General features: G+C 36.0%; 2 protein-coding genes across 20 annotated transcripts in view; one reads left to right on the forward strand and one right to left on the reverse strand.

The window, feature by feature from the left end:
- Positions 1-8,574, forward strand: part of dclk1b (doublecortin-like kinase 1b) — a 32,221-nt gene extending 23,647 nt beyond the window's left edge. For 2 of the 4 annotated variants that reach the window (XM_043258669.1, XM_043258672.1), the window contains 6 exons: positions 419-552; positions 695-772; positions 997-1,093; positions 1,180-1,260; positions 1,350-1,463; positions 4,340-6,931. In XM_043258669.1, the coding sequence (XP_043114604.1) occupies positions 419-552; positions 695-772; positions 997-1,093; positions 1,180-1,260; positions 1,350-1,463; positions 4,340-4,525 (690 nt within the window). In that variant the 3' untranslated portion in view covers positions 4,526-6,931. Of the gene's footprint in view, positions 1-418; positions 553-694; positions 773-996; positions 1,094-1,179; positions 1,261-1,349; positions 1,464-3,347; positions 3,422-4,339; positions 6,932-8,433 lie in introns of those variants that run through there. The other 2 variants (XM_043258671.1, XM_043258670.1) reach the window with 2 other exon arrangements.
- nbeab (neurobeachin b) overlaps positions 6,976-16,917 on the reverse strand; it is a 242,452-nt gene continuing 232,510 nt past the window's right edge. For 10 of the 16 annotated variants that reach the window (XM_043258653.1, XM_043258656.1, XM_043258668.1 and 7 more), the window contains 7 exons: positions 16,616-16,688; positions 16,191-16,346; positions 15,435-15,605; positions 10,264-10,365; positions 9,991-10,187; positions 8,782-8,933; positions 6,976-8,700 (listed from right to left, as the gene is read on the reverse strand). In XM_043258653.1, the coding sequence (XP_043114588.1) occupies positions 8,610-8,700; positions 8,782-8,933; positions 9,991-10,187; positions 10,264-10,365; positions 15,435-15,605; positions 16,191-16,346; positions 16,616-16,688 (942 nt within the window). In that variant the 3' untranslated portion in view covers positions 6,976-8,609. Of the gene's footprint in view, positions 8,701-8,781; positions 8,934-9,990; positions 10,188-10,263; positions 10,366-15,434; positions 15,606-16,190; positions 16,347-16,615; positions 16,689-16,917 lie in introns of those variants that run through there. The other 6 variants (XM_043258659.1, XM_043258663.1, XM_043258658.1 and 3 more) reach the window with 1 other exon arrangement.

Raw genomic sequence — 16,917 nt, forward strand, 5'->3', positions numbered from 1 at the left:
TGTTTTTCTGGAGTGCAGAAACCAAATAGCCCTTCTCACACAAGCTTTAGAACAACAAGAACTCAATACTGAGGTTAGTTTACCCAGCTTATGAGTTCAGCAGAGAGAACAGCTCTGACGAAGGCTGTTACATATTAATATCCCACGAGTTATGTAAAGTTGTGGCAGATAAGATCATTGCATGCTGTAAATTGACTCAAGGTTATGATTTTTTATAAACAATTTTCTTTTTTAAATGCAATTCAAAATTAAACAAAATAGTGCGTACGCACACACGCATTAAGTAGTTTAGTTTTAAATCATGTTTAATACTTATTTTTAATTCTCGTTTTATTTCTAAAAAGAAAAAGACCTGTTTCCTGAAAATAAATAGCAAACAGTTGGATGCAGGTTGATGTGTAGTTTCTGCGCGTTTAAGGTCTACGAGCACCAGGATGGAAGCAAATCCCTCAAACTGGGGGATTTCGGCTTGGCAACAGTTGTGGACGGACCACTTTACACTATATGTGGGACCCCGACCTACGTAGCTCCAGAGATCGTTGCAGAGACGGGGTAAATAATGTCTTGATTAGCATGGCAATGCATGAAAACCAAGGCTTTTTAAAGATCCGAGGCTGTATTCACAAACCATGACTCTTAGTGAGAGTGCTTAAAATATAAAATAACTTAAAATAGTTTTTGCTTCATGTTTAAGGTATGGATTGAAAGTTGACATCTGGGCGGCCGGGGTCATAACATACATACTGCTTTGCGGCTTCCCTCCTTTCCGTGGGTAAGAACAACTTTTATTTTGGATTCAATACGAGTTCAATTTATACAACTTCATAGCTGATATTTTCCGACATATATATAACTTTGATATGCCGCTCCCTCTAGTGGCTGTGTTCTGTAATTTTTTTTTTTTAATGTGCAGAGGATACAGACAGTGCGAGTTGCTACTTATTGCAATAAATATTAACGAATATACAAATTCTTTTTGAACATCTGTTCCTTTAGGAGCACAGATGACCAGGAAGCTCTTTTTGACCAGATTCTGATGGGACAGCTGGATTTCCCGCTTCCGTACTGGGACAACGTGTCTGACTCTGCAAAGGTCGGTACGCCAAAACAAAGTTTCAGAGGTCTGGAAAGAAAAAATATGCCTAAATTCGACATCTTCTTTACTTCCTTTCTCCGCAGGCGCTTATAACCTGCATGCTGCAGGTGGAGGTCGAGCAGAGATACACAGCCCTACAGGTGTTGGACCATCCCTGGGTCAATGTAAGGCTTTATCTGTCTGGTTTAATGCGCGTGTGCTGTCCTTTTAGATAAAACCGATGTGTAGAGATGCTGTTTCTGCTCTTTCTCAGGATGACAGGATGTGTGAGAATCAACACCAGCTGTCTGTGGCCGGCAAGATCAAGAAACATTTCAACACGGGCCCCAAACCCAACAACACCACAGCGGGAGTCACTGTCATAGCAGTAAGAGACGCCTATTGAGCTCTTAGGTGTATAAACATTTTGGTAACACTTTATTTTAAGGTGTCCTTGTTACCCGTTACATGTGCTTACAGTTATAATAACAATTATAATGCATAATTATAGCCCTAAGAGAAAGCCTAATCCAGACATTAACCCTATACATGTAAGTACAAGTAGTTAACTAATATTACTCTCTACTTAAATGCATAATTACACTGTTAGCATATAAATAAAGCGTAACTATATTTTTGACAATTAATATTACATTAATTAAAGCTGGTATTCTTAAATCGATTATTAGTGGCTTTATTTTAAAAAACGGTATCGTATCTAATACTATTTCACAAAGGATTGTACCTGGGATCAGTGGAAGTGTGTTTTTCTCTTGTTTAGTAGTTTTTGATATGAAAAATTGACATTCACTTCACAACGATTTGAGTATAAATAGCCTTTATCAAGCCTTTTGGAGCTAACACTTATATATAATAAATCTACTTGTATAGTTAGAGGTGTTAAATTATTCTGAAGGCCGTGTTCTTATCTCATAGCCCTTCGCTGACTCATCCATCAGCTCTTCTTCTCTCATCCTACTGCTTTCTTCTGGCTGTGACATCTCTTCCTCTGATTTCTGTGCTCTGCTTATGTAATGACTGTCAGCACTGTTGTCAGGGACTGAATCAAATTAGACACTCAAGAGTCCTATATTTTTGTATTTTCATACATGCTTTATGTATGGCAAAAACATAAGGTTACACACAATAGTTTTACATCCGCATGTAAAATATTGTCTTTCAAAACATTCCCACTTTTAGATTTTTGTTTAGTTCTTGCTTGTTAAATATATATATATATATGTGTGTGTGTGTGTGTGTGTGTCTGTGTGTGTACTGTTTATTATGTATATGTAAATACACATACATGTAGTATATTCTAAATATATATATATATATATATATATATATATGTGTGTGTGTGTGTGTGTGTGTGTGTGTGTGTGTGTGTGTATATGTGTATATTTTATATTATACCAAAATATATTTAATATATAAGCATAACATATTTTTCTTAAATATATACCATGCATGTGTTTGTATTTATGTATACGTAATGAATATACACAGCATACACACATATTGTGAATGCAACCACAATTAATTGTTTTACAGCATTAATATATATATATATAGATAGATAGATAGATAGATAGATAGATAGATAGATAGAAATAGATATATTTAGATATTTAGAATACTAACAAAAACATTTAGGGGGTCAATAAGACTTAAAAAATGTTTTAGGTCTCTCCTGCTCACTAAGGCTGGATTAAAAATAGTAATGTTCTGAAATATTATCACAATTCAGTGAACTTATGTAATATATTGTGCAATTTATTCCAGCGATGCAAAGCTGAATTTTTAGCATCCACAATTTCAGTCTGCAGTGCCACATTAAAAATCATTCTAGTAAGCTAATTTGCTCGAGTGACATTTCATATTACTATCAATGTTAAAAACAGTTGTGCTGCGTAATATTTTTATAAATGAATGTGTCTTACTGACCCCATATATATATATATATATATATATATATATATATATATATATATATATATTATTATGTTTTTCTTTTTTTGCACATGGCTTTGCATGTTTACTGTTTCATTAGCTTCATACATAGCTGTTTTTATTTCCCAAACTGAGTGTCTCTATACAGTATGTAGAAATGGTGAAACATTCTAAGTGCTTTACTGTTCTTGTTTTGTAGAACCGCCTCGAAATATAACACCATTATTGAACAGCACCTCATGGCTCAAAGCTTGTGCTGTTTCACACGGTCAAAGTAAACATCTGATCTGTTAAGTTGCACTCATTTCTCTCTGCTCAGCCGGACGAGGGGTTTACCATCAAGCGTTCAGGGTCTTTGGACTGCTACCCACACCCAGGGATGTATTGGATAAGGTATGCCCACAGAGCGGCAGTGTTTCCATGGCAGAGTGCTGGCAGTCTCCATAGTCCCTTTCCTTTCACTCTCTATATAGTAGCATAGTGATGCATTACTTTTTGCCATTAATGCTTCATTCTGAATTCTGTTTGTCAGTGCTTCACGAGAAGCTTGGACACTTGTAGTGCACACTTAGTTCCCGACATGCATGACGCTGCTGGTTATGAGCTACGCACTGGCTTGAATGTGCAGTTCTGTGCCGGAGGTCTTTGGTGTGCACATGTACTTGTTGACGGAAATGCTGAAATTAATAACGAGAACGAAAATAGGAATCGTTATCGATTAGTTAGCCTCTTTCGCAAAAAATAAATACATAAAAAACTATAAATAAAATGGTAATTGCATTTTTTGTATATTGTTCAAAAGCTTTTTCTGTAAGTTGAAACCGACAGTTTCAAAAGAAAATTTTATGGGCAGTTTACAAAAACAAATGAACATGATATAATATTTCAAAGATAATATCATATTCTAAATACCATTTGGGGATTTGGAGTCAGTTTTTAAAAATGCAGCAAGGAAAATCATCAAAAGAGACGGTGTAAAATATATTTAATGAACTGTTTTAAGCAATGGATAAAAATGATTTTTTTTAATAAAGTATCATGTGACACAAGAGACACTGGGGAAAATTCAGTTTTGCGTCGCAGGAATGAAATGTAATTCCCAAAACTGAATTCAGATAGAAAGCAGTTTATTTGCATTTATATGATATCATATAAGTTATAATATTGGATACAGTTTAACCGCAGTTCGGTCTTAATTCAGGAACAAGTCTTTTTAACAGTAATTCACGTGCGACTGAAAAATCCTATCCAATCTCTCTCGGCTGATTCCCGAGCAGTCATTCACTGTCCCGTGTCCCTCGTGTTCCCCAGACCACCCCTCTTGATAAGGAGAGGCAGGTTTTCAGACGAAGACGCCACCAGGATGTGAAAGCGCCCGCCCCCCGCAGCACCCAGAGCACCTTCCCCTCCAGCGCCGCCACCGACTTCACCTCAGAGTCAGAGGACATTTCCCCCAGCTCGGCCGAGACGGTCCGCTCTCCCACGTCCCCGTTTTAAACCCAACGGGAACCACCGGAAAATGATCTAGATGTAAAGGTAAACTGACTTGTGAACAGCGAATGATAAAAGAGTTTTCGACAACAAACCGTCGAGCAGGTGCGACTAACTAGGACCGGGTGGGCCGGTTTCGCGAGGGCTGTAAACATAATCTCACTCTCTTAGCAGTTCTTTCATCCTAAATGAGAAGCCCTGGTCATTGTTTTAGAGGTTTTTCTTGGTCATGACTTCATTTGGTGCTACAGTATATGAGGTTTTTGTTCGTAGACCGTCCTGTCAGTAAAGCGCCTCTCTCTCGCGCGCGCCCTCTAGTGTTCGTTATAAAGTAACGCAGCCAAACCTCCCACTCTATTTCAAGTAATCAAACACACGCTGTTTGTTTAATACCCGCGATGTCTTAGCATTTTTTTCGGCGACACAACCTTTTACGCGTGTTTTTACCTTTTGTACGAACTTTATATATTTTAAATATTTTCGGTCTGTACATTTATTTCAAACTGATGACTTATATTTACATATTTCAGCATTTTTCTGTGAGAAACATGTTTTTTTCCGTAGGTTGGTTAGACTGTAGAATGTTCTTTCTGAAGCTCTTTTTGACGTAAGCGGCTGTAGAAAAGCTCGTTTTGAACTTCACGCAATCCACGTGATGGGTGCTGATTTAACATGTATGCTGCTGCTGCTGCTGTAAGATTTTCTCTGTAAGTCGAGTTCTGTCAGAACACGAAGATAAGTATTCCTCCTCACAACGTTCATTTCGCATTAACGAGAGAACCGAATGTACGACTGACGTTTTATTTGAACAAAGAAGCAGTAAATATCCAATACTGATTTTAAAGAGTAGCCTACATTTGGAATAAAATTGCATATTTGTGTTTTTTAGTGGAATGTAATATTTAGTCAGATTTGTTTTCTCATTCAAAATGTAACGTCTAAGCAAAAAGTCAATTTTAATTGAATGTATGATGTTTTTGTCACGCGATGGCCAAATAGGACACAAAAGAATGATGCCCATTTCCACCATAGATAAAAAAAAGTAATAATAATAATAAAGGTAATTGTGACTTTTCACAATTCTGACATTTCTTTCTTAAAATTAATAATAATGAAAACTGCAAGATATAAAATGCAGAATTGAGAGAAAAAAGTTTTTTTGTTTTTTTTTGGAATTGGAATTGTACATTTTTTTTTCTCTCAGAATTGCATGTTTATTTCACAAATCTCTGTATATCTTGCAGTTCTGATGAAAACAAAAAATGTAATTGAAAAATGAAAAAAGGGGGGAAATGGGCTTAATGATTTTTGGGCTCAAAAAACAAAAAAAAAACCATTCTAGATAAATGTTCGCTTTTTACCGAAAGATTGTAAGAGATTGCCGTTCGTTATGCTTTTTTAAAAGCGGTTTATTCATAATTGCTCGAATCCAGAGAAATTGCAACGAAGGGACCCACTTTATATTAAGCGTCTGTAAAACCAGCCTGTGCATCATAACAAGCCAAGCATGATTTGCTTATATTCGCCTGCAGCTACATCTGTATTTTATTATTTGCTTTATTATTACAGCGTTGTCCCTAATCCGTTTCCCATCTCATTGTACATTGTACCAAACAATTATTTTTGTGCCAGAAGCACCTAACATCACAGATGGATAAAGTTAAAGACGCCTAATGTGAAGCGGGACCCAACATAGCATTATAAACACAAAAAGTTCAATTCGTGTTACTTGGCCGTCTCGATTTTCTTAACTATTTATACAGTAATCGATTTGTTCCTTTACGTGGTGTTTTGTGGAGTTTGCGCACTTACTGTAAAGGAGTGCGTTTGTCTTGCATGTGAGTGCTAATCATTTTAATATTCATTTACTGTCCCATCAAGACCCCCGTCTACAAGCGACTAGTTTCAGTGAAGACCGGTCTCGGTCGCGTTTTTCGTGCTTCTCAATATTTAACATCGTTCTACAGCTTTTTGAAGCCTCCAGCATGCAGAGGCTTCAGGGGACACTACGAAGGGGTGAAAAGCACAAAGGCGAAAAAGAATAGTTCTTTAAAGCGTAGCATGTTTTTGCTTTTTAATTAAAAATGTATCTGCCGTGTTTGCTCGTCAAAATTAGACTAGAACCCAATCCGCGATCTGCCCGTTTTAAAATGGGACGCAGATCGAGTCGTTATATAGGAAAAGTCATATAGGAAATATTCTAGCTCATATGCAAAAGTCGGTGCACAAGCGTTGATTCCCACGTTGTACATTTGTATAGATGTATATCCACTTGTCTATTGTCTTTCCATCAAATGTCGTTCAGGCTTGACTTTCTTCCTGGAGGAAGAGCCTTTGCTTCCGAGTAGCATTGAACAGTGGTGCATTCAGCAACAAGCCAAACCTGTGAATAAATGACTCCTCAAGCAGAAACCTGTGTCACTTTACTGAGAACAATAATGTGTAGGAGATGTTCATTCTCATTTATTGATTTGATCGTTTTTTTATTATAAATAAGAAGTAGGCAATTACAGTTCTCTCATCACAATGATTCACAAGGACATACCGAACGGTTTAAACTAAAAAAGTAACCAACTTAAACACATCTGCTGAATTAGCAGGCACCTTCTCTTCACACGTCAGTGTTCCTGATGGAAACGAGTCTCGTCAAATAAATCATTTGAAGTCTGAGGCATTTTAACGTAAATATGACATCAAGTTAAACGTAACTTTTCAAACAAACCATGGCTCAGTTTATCAAATCTAAATCTATTCTCGTAAATAAAGTTAAGTATGGCACCGTGTTTATTGAACGTGGGTTGGCAAAAACAAATGCTTCTTACAGCAGAATATTTCACATATTTGCACTAAAACAATAAAAAATAGTTTAGGCTTTTTGATTCATAAACTCTGAGTTATAGATTTGATTTACATCGTGTAAGAGAATCAAAGATGCACGTACATCATACATAATGTATTGCTTCCAGCGGTGATTTTAACAATGTTATCTTCTGTTTACAAGTGCAATTCTGAAAGGTGCCAGTAGACAATTTAAGACAGTCAAGAAATATAACAAATAATATGTAATGCATACCCTTAGTATTAATATTCTGGCATCATGTGAAAACCAAAAAAACATTTTTTTTTTTTTTTTTTTTTAAGATGTATAAAGCCTGGTGTATGCAAATATGAAAACATTCAAAATAATAATAATAATACGGAGAACAAAAACAGTTATAGGTGCAAATACCAATCTAAAAACCTCACCGTTGTCTTTTCACACGTGTAAAACCATGTAGAAATGATAAAACTGCACAAGAAATACGATGATATTTGCCCAGGTGCAGCACCAGACCCTCATTTAGTGCTCGTCTTTAACGCTGCTTACATCGAAAAGTCCAGATACATCTGAAACGAAATACATCCACAACAGACAAACCATTCATCCTCACGAGGAGGACGTCTGAACGAACATTACAGGACGTCACGTTAAACGAAAAGCTTCTTTTTCCTTTTTTTTTCTCTCTGCAATCATATCAAAAAGCGCGTGACGATGTCCAATGCCTAAACGCGGGACAAACCGAATTCATTTGCAGAATTAATTCAGAAAGCAGCCTCGCGGATAAATTGAAAAGAAATCGTCTAGCATTAACATACATGAGCTCAGCATCAGAGGGAGGACTCTTTATTTACTGTTCGGGTAGCTTTCCTTTCCCAAGGGCCTGTAGAAAAAAACCCAAAAGCAAGCTAGTAGAAAATAAACCTCATAAAAATATTGTTATTGGTTCTCTATGCAAAGTGTCACGGTTACGGTTGAAATGACGGGACTACGAGTAAAAAGGCTGTTTTGGACGAGACTATTGACTCGGGTGACGATTAGATCAAATAATTTGCGATGAAAAACTGGCCTCCATCTGTGCTCTCTCTCTCCATAGCTCCTGCGTCTTTCTGCTCAAGCAGCTGGATCTCAGAGTAGGTCACGCTGCACTTCTCCAACTAGCGCTGTGTCATTTCTCGAATCATATCCCGTATCTTCAGTTGCTACACGACCTCCTGTAATGGCACGTCACCGCCACCGAGGCCGCAGCTGGCCGTCATTGGCTGGTCGCTCTCAGTACCTGTTCTGATGCTCGAAGTGCCAGCGGTTGAAATCGATGTTGAAAGCCACGATGCTGCCGGACGCCATGCCTGTGATCAGAGTCCTGGAAACATGGAAAACAGAGGCGGGATTAAACCGGGTGGTTTAAGATTTGTTTGTGGAGCTTGTCAAAGTGGTGACTGACCTCTGATCGTGTGACAGGTCCATGGCTCGGATGCCAGCGTCGCAGCCGGGGTAGACGTACAGCTGTTTGAAGTCACAGGCCTGCCAGACCTCCACCACCCCGTTATCTCCTCCGCTCACTAGATTCTGGCCGTCACTGCTCAGGACGATGGCCTGACAAAAGAGAAAGGAAATACAGTTCAGGAAAGTCAAGAGTACTGCTTTCTCAACTTACCGTTTAAAAGAGAAAGCGAACCAAATAAAAAAAAAGGCATTTGTAATGTTAGGAAAGATTTGTATTTCAAATAACTGCTGCTCTTTTGAACTTTCTATTCAGCGAACATACTGAAAAAGGATCAAAACCTCCACAAAAGTAGTGAGCAGCACATTTGTAGTCAACACTGATTATAAGAAATAATATTTTACAATACTACTGTTGTACTAGTTTTTTTAAATTAATGCAGCCTTGGCAAACATAATTAATTATTAATTAAATACAATTACAAAATCTTACCATCACAGATTCTTTAAAAATGCAAAATATAACAATAATTATAATAAAGGTAATATTAATCAAATATAATTATCGTTATTACTTATTAAATGTATTAAATATAATAATAATGTTACATTATTACAAAATGTATATGCTTCCAAATTATTTTAAAACTATGCAGTTGTTAATATATAATAATGTAAGCTAATTAAAAAAAAAAAAAAAATATATATATATATATATATATATATATATATATATATATATATATATATATATATATATATATATATATTATACTATATATATCTTTAGTGATGACAAATGATTAACACCCAAATAAAACATTTTGTTTACATAATACATCTGTATATATGTGTGTGTGTATGTATTTAGTAATATATAAACATACAATTATTTGTACAAATATACATGAGTGGGTGTATGTTTATATATAAACAATACAATACACAGTATATATATATATATAATAATATATATATAAAATCATGCTTCCAAATAATTTCAGTATTTTGATATTATTATTCTGAAATCTATATCAACCTACAAGACTACAAATGTATTTTACCCCAGTGTATTATTCATTTAAATAATGTGCACAATTTTATTTTGAAATGTGAAACATTTACCAGAATTCACTCTGAGATTCATCTTTTCACTCAAACTATAGGGCAGGTATAGGCCATTATTAGAAGCTGAGAGCTGAGAACATACACGTGTGGAGTCGTTGATCTCCATCTGGGCTAGCAGCTTGCCGTTGATGCTGAAGTTGCAGAACTGACCGCGGTCGTAATAGATGATGCAGTGACCCTCGCTGGACACCGAGATCAGACGGGGAAGCACACAGCTGTCGGGGCCCTCCAGAGCCCTCAGAAGATCCCCAGTGATGGTGTGGACCAGACACGGCCCCTCTGACAAACAGACCTGCCTGATCAGAGATGCTCTGCCTCTTCACTTCATATCCCACAATGCTCCTCTATCACTTACCTTTTGCTCCGCTGATTACAATTCCCAGCTCAGCACACACTGACACACACACCACCTCATAGTCGTGACCGGTCAGAACCGCACGGGGAGCTGGGTAATCACCTGCAACACACACACACACACACACACGTTACCCAGCAGCAAACATCAGCTTTTTAAAATTACTTTAAGAAATCAAACAGGAAATACAGAGGCATAGACTTGAATGCATAGAATGTGAACATTAGGAATAAGCAAAAAAAAAAAAAAGAAGAAAAAATGTGTATAAATAGAAAAATATAAACAAAAGAAAAGATTCTCATTAGTGGTGATAGACTGTTAGAATTTTTAAATATAAAATGATGAGGAGGATGATGATGATGATGATGATGATGATGATAGCTAAAACAACATTAAATACTTTCATCCAAAAATAAGCAACAAATAGAAAGCATAAAAGCATTCTCATTAGTCTTAGACTTTTAGGACTTAAAATAAATACAAACATAAATTCATGAATGATAATAATAACAATAATAGATGACAAAATGAACCCAATTTTAAATTAGTTAAAATAAAATAGAGGATTCAGAGGCATGAGCTTTTGGGATGTTTACTTTAAAGATTTTAAATATTAAGAGAAATAAACAATATTAAAATAATTCTCTAGTGGTCTTAGACTGCTAGGATTTTTAAATAGAAAATGATGATAGAAAGATAGAATTTTTTTTTTAAATAATTTCATAAAAACAGACAAAATTAATTAAAAACATGAATAGGGAAAAATAGAAGCATTCTCATTAGTCTTTGAAATACAAAATAATACTATACTATAATAATAAAAAATTGGAAAAAAAAAACCCCTGCATTCTCACTAGCTGTTTTTTTAGATAAAATTAATGATTTATTAAACTGTTATAAAAGCTACTTGTTTAGCTTTTGCTGAATCTTGCGATGCACAACACCGAAACCAGTTAATAATATTTAGCTTGGAAGGCAATCCCGTAATAACACCACACAAACACAATACAGCCACAATAAAGCAGGTCAGGAGAACATCTGCTTCAGCAGGCGTTCCCCTCCGAACAATCAGCGGCAGGAACTCCACGCGCTGTCACATGATGGATGAGAGGGAGGGAAGAGGTGATACGAGGTCATGTAAAGACACCTGTGGTACCTCAGGACCAGCTGGACGCCTCGCTGAACTGCCACGAAAGAACTCGTTTCAAATCTGCCTCCAAACGAACACAGCAGTCGAGATGTGATATGAACTATGCTGAATACGTCGAGAACCCTTTCACATCTACGTTTGGCATATTATAAGGTCCACTGCTGCAGTTTCCAAAGCACTTCATTTGAGAAATAACAGGTAGAATCATTAAACCGCTCGGCCTCCTGGGTCTGTAGCATCACGCTTCAAGACTCTCGTATATTTGTACACACTGCAGTAAGTTAAAGAAGCAATTGAAGCGGAAGGAAAACGGGGCCTGTGGTGTAATTAGCTTGATTTGTGCAGTGAAGAAGCAAAACAGTAATTATTAGCCGGGGGGATCAACATTATGTTTCCAGATGGATTAAACATTGCTTTCAGAGAAGGCTTATATATGTGTGTGTGTGTGTGTGTGTGTGTGTGTGTGTGCGTGTGTGTGTGTGTGTGTGTGTGTGTGTGTGTGTGTGTGTGTTTTTCAACGGTTTAAACGATTAGTTCATCCAAAATTGAAAATAGTGTCATTTACTGGCGCTGATGTTCTAAACACGTTTGACTCTGTTCTGTGGAACACAAAAGAAGAACCTAAATAGTGTGCTGCTTACGTTTCTCTCTGCTGTTACAATGAGTACAAGGACTCAAAAAGGATGCAAAAGCACCTCAGAAAACAATAATAATAATAATAAAGAAAGATATTAAATAATATAACAGTAGTCACATGCCAGATTGTAAGTTATTTAAAATTTTGAACAGCATTTATGGAGTGATGACCAGGACTAGATTTACAGTGCTCTTCAAAAGATTGGGGTTGGTTAGATTATTACTATTATTATTATTATTATTATTATTATTATTATTATTATTATTATTAAGTCTCGTGCTCACCAAAGCACAGTTAAAACTTTAAAGTGTACTTTATTCTTGTGACGAAAAATATGAATTGTCACATGATCCTTTAGAAATCAAACCAATATGCTGTTCAAATACAACTTATGATCATTTTTGTGAAAATCTTTGATAAATATAAAATGAACAGCATTCATAATTTTTTTTTTCTTATATTAGAAATGTCTACACTGTCAAGTTTGATCAAATTAATGTATTCTTGCTGAATACAACTATTATTCCTTAAAAATTAAAAAATACAATGTTTAGTGACCCCAAATATTTGAAGGACAGCGTATGTCCAGCAATCAGTTAAATGAGTGACCAACTCATTCAGGTTTAGTAAACTAAGTGGTTTTGTTGAGTTTATTCGGTGAATAAGGTTTAAATCTGTCTGTTCTGAATACAAATTTATAATATAACTTCATATGGACTACTTTTATGGTGCTTTAGTGTCATTTATGAAGCCTGGTTATGAGTGACCACTACAGACTTTCTTGAAAGAAAAGTCTACAGCATTAGATTCTAAATCACACTCAATTTTTTAAAACGTCTTAAATCACCATAAAGTTGTTCTCTAACGCTAAAATCCAGACTATGCACATATACAGGCAGAGGGATTTCTAAAGCAAAGCTAACAATATAGTACATGGAGAAGGTTCATCCCGTTACCTGAGATCTTTTTCATTTTTAATTAACACTAAGTTCATTAACATCCACATAATTGAGACGCGTGCCATTACTTTGCATGCGCAGCACCGTTAAAGAAAGCCAGGGATCGATAGAATGACCGCTACAAATCCCGATGTTTTTTTTAAAGTTGGCGAGCGATCAAAGATTACTCAGGCCTTGATCAATACGAGCTCTCCGCAGGGGCCCGTCTGACAGCGCTAAGCCCAGCTGTCAGGGATCTGGGTGGGGACTTGTGTCAGAACCAGATCCCCCGGGAGATCCCAGATCACCTTCATCACAAAAGATTGAATTCTAAACCCTGGTGCTGAACCCCAGCGGTACGGCGACACAATTAAGAGGTGTAAATTGGAGAACGGCTGCTGGGGTCGTGAAGCACCGGGGCCTTGATTGAGCCGGACGGGATTTTAATCATTGCACATTTAAGACACACTCCGGCTTTCTCGGGCAACTGTGAAATCAATTTCTACACCATGTCGGAGCGCCTCGGGGGTCGGTGCCGGGATATCTGCTGAATATTCATGGATGTTCCCGTCCCGACGCTCTCCATTCAGAGACGGATGAAAAAAAAGTGCAGCGCGGGGAAGCCTGATGAAGCACAGCTGAACTTATCATTAACACAAAAACACACGCTGATGAGGGTTTGTTTTTCTTTACCGCTGCGCTGATATGGTCTTAACAACCTCAAAGAAGTTTGGGTGTAATTCTGGAATGTATAATGAGGGGAAAAAAAAAAAAAATGTTTTGCATTAAATGAGCGCATTCCACTTCAGCTTGTAACTGTGAAAATGTTGCCTCGGGTCAAAGCCTTTTCTGGAAAAGATTTACATACACTCCATACTTATGAAAAAAACATCAAAAGATCCGAATAAAGAAAAGAAAAAATGCTTTACAATGCAGTTTCTATGTTGAAAAATAAACAAATAAAAACCATTTAAAAAACACCCAATAAAAATAGTGACAATTTTTTTTACATTTTTTAACATTAGCATGAACTACAGTAAGTGTATGTGCTGAAAAAACATTATTATAAACTCATGTTATTATTAACTCATTATTAATATATATATATATATATATATATATATATATATATATATATATATATATATATATATATATATATTTACACACACACACAAAGTATATATGTATAAAATAATGTACTGAATTTTTTGTGCTCTTAAAAATAATTCATAATTCTGAAATACACCACTAGAGGCCACTGTTCATTTCACAGATTCAACATTCATTTGATGTCAACACAATAACACCACTACTTCTCCTACTACAAAAAATATTATTATTATTATTATTAAGCTGTTCCAATAAATACTTACATAACGTGTTAATTAGTATTACTCAAAAAATTACAAAAAGTAGCTAAATGTCACTGAAATAATTACATTACCGCATTGCATGAAGTAATGACTCCAGATTGGTACTAGATTGGTGTAGCATGAGTTTTATAAAGTTAACAATGTTAGGTTTATTCCTCATTATATACGAACGGTTCTTTGTTCGTAATTCCCTCCAGTTTCAAGCATACAGACCATTAGTCTCCTTTGTAAGGGCACAAAGTGAGCAGTTGTGTGTGAATATCATGGGAGTTTTGTTTCCTGTGCTTTGAAAACAGGAGCGGGGCTGTACCTCGCTAATTGGAGGCAGTCGAGCCGAAAACCTTAATTAACTGTCTGAGCATCACCGAAGTTAATTAGAGAACACGCTCACCTAAACCGCAGCTCGTGACATGTAGAAACAAGGACAATACATCTAATACACATCAGCGATGCAAACGCACAGATATCTTTGCAAAACACGCACAGAAGCAAGCACGGGCGCGCAGACTTGTTTTCTTATTAACGTGTTTGCAGCTCGTGTTACAAAAACAGCTTTCTGGATTCAGTAGCGAGGGATCCTGGAACAATTAGGAGTTGTAATGCCTTCATTTGTTATGCAATTATAGCTTCAGTACAGTGATTAATATAAAAATGAAAAAATAATATTATGTTGGCTAGTGTGTGAGCTTTTATAATCTCCTCCATTATTAATGTAACATCTAATATTAATGTCTGTTCGCGCATGATTGTATAACGTAGTATGCTTAATATTAAGGTAATTGTGCTAAAAAAAAAAATGGTTCACCTATTAATAATAATAATGACATATATTTTAGCCAGAATCAACAAAAAACATCTTAAAGATGGATTTGTTTAGTAAAAACAAGAAGATTTTTGTTTCACAAGATGTTGGCGGTTATTGTTTTGTTTTTACCAGCTTTTTTGAATCTTATTCTGACGGCACCCATTCACTGCAGAGGATTCAAAGGTGAGCAAGTGATATAATAAATCAAATCTGTTCTGATGAAGAAACAAACTCATATATTGCTTCAGTTTTAGTTGCTACTCACTGTTGTTAGGGTTGTCTCCTATGATATGGTGCCGCCCACTCCAGTACCAGAGCAACAGAGTGGCATCTCGTGATCCTGACACAATGTAGCAGTCACCCCCGATGTAAGACTCTGAGCGTGCCAGACATGTGACCACATCCCAGTGACCGAACACTATCTGAGTCAGCTTGCCTGCAAACAAACACACAGCATTTACCTTTTGTCTCTCGTAATTCTAAGCACGCATATGTTGGTCAGACGTCACATATCCAAGATGACAAAAAGAACGACATGAGATAAAATGCATCCCAAAAGTGAACCATAACAGTCTTTAGATGTTTCATGAGAGCAACTATTACGGATTTTTGAAAATTACCTTTTAGGCAGAAAACATTGTGCAAAGCTTTAAAGCTGAAAGTGCATCGTAAATGAAGGTTTCATCTCACAAAAGAATAATTGAAATGAGTCCCTAGCATATTGCCCGTCCACTTGTTATGAATGATATGCAAATTTATTCTTTGTCACTTTGGAGCACTAAAAGTTCACAAATACTACTTTAACTTAAATCAACCAATCACCGAAGGGGTTAGGAAGAATGAATCAATAAGGTAAAAATCAACACATATTATAGGTAAATGCAAGTGTTTTTTGACCTTGCATGCATGTCAGCCTGTTATTTTGGACTACCAAAATCAAAATATGGACTGATCCTGACCTGACCTGTGGTTATAACATACAGTACGAGTCGTATGGACTGCCTTCAGGATACTGATTTACCTGTGTCTGAAGAGTAAACACGGAAACTCTTGTCCCAGAAACCACACACCAGGATGTAGCGGTTATCAGCCGTCACCACAAAACACTGAGTGTTGATCTGAATGCTCTGGTCAACCAGGTCAGTGATTTGTCTTTTGTTTGTGCCCGAGTTGTTAGCTGGAAGAGACATGTTTACAGAATTCTAAAATTAATCGATTTACCAAAAAAAAAAAAAAAAAAAAAAAAATTTATTGCACTACAGGTTTGGAGATGTTCAAATTGATAAAATATGCAAGATCAGCATTTATCTTCTTTACTAAAGCTAAACCATATATATATATATATATATATATATATATATATATATATATATATATATATATATATATATATATATATTTTTTTTTTTTTTTTTTTTTTTTTATGACAAAAGATGTCAAACCCACCAATCAGTGAGTCCATCTCGATGGGGAGGTGATGGGCCTGCTCTAGTGAATACCCTGGAGCTCCTCGAGAGACCTACACACACACAGATAATAAAAACACACCATTCAGCACCTGGAAAAAGACATGATTTTCCTTGTTTGATTTAAGTATACTTTTTTTTTTTTTTTTTTTTATTTTTATTCAAAAGGGAAACAAGTAGATGTAATAGAAATAGAATAGTATGCTAGTGTTAAATGGGCATGTTTTTTAATAAATAAAAGAAAATAAGTAGAATAGAAACAGAACTGAGAGTGCTAGCGTT

The sequence above is a fragment of the Puntigrus tetrazona genome, chromosome 15 (genome assembly GCF_018831695.1).
Source record: "Puntigrus tetrazona isolate hp1 chromosome 15, ASM1883169v1, whole genome shotgun sequence".
Taxonomy (NCBI): domain Eukaryota; kingdom Metazoa; phylum Chordata; class Actinopteri; order Cypriniformes; family Cyprinidae; genus Puntigrus; species Puntigrus tetrazona.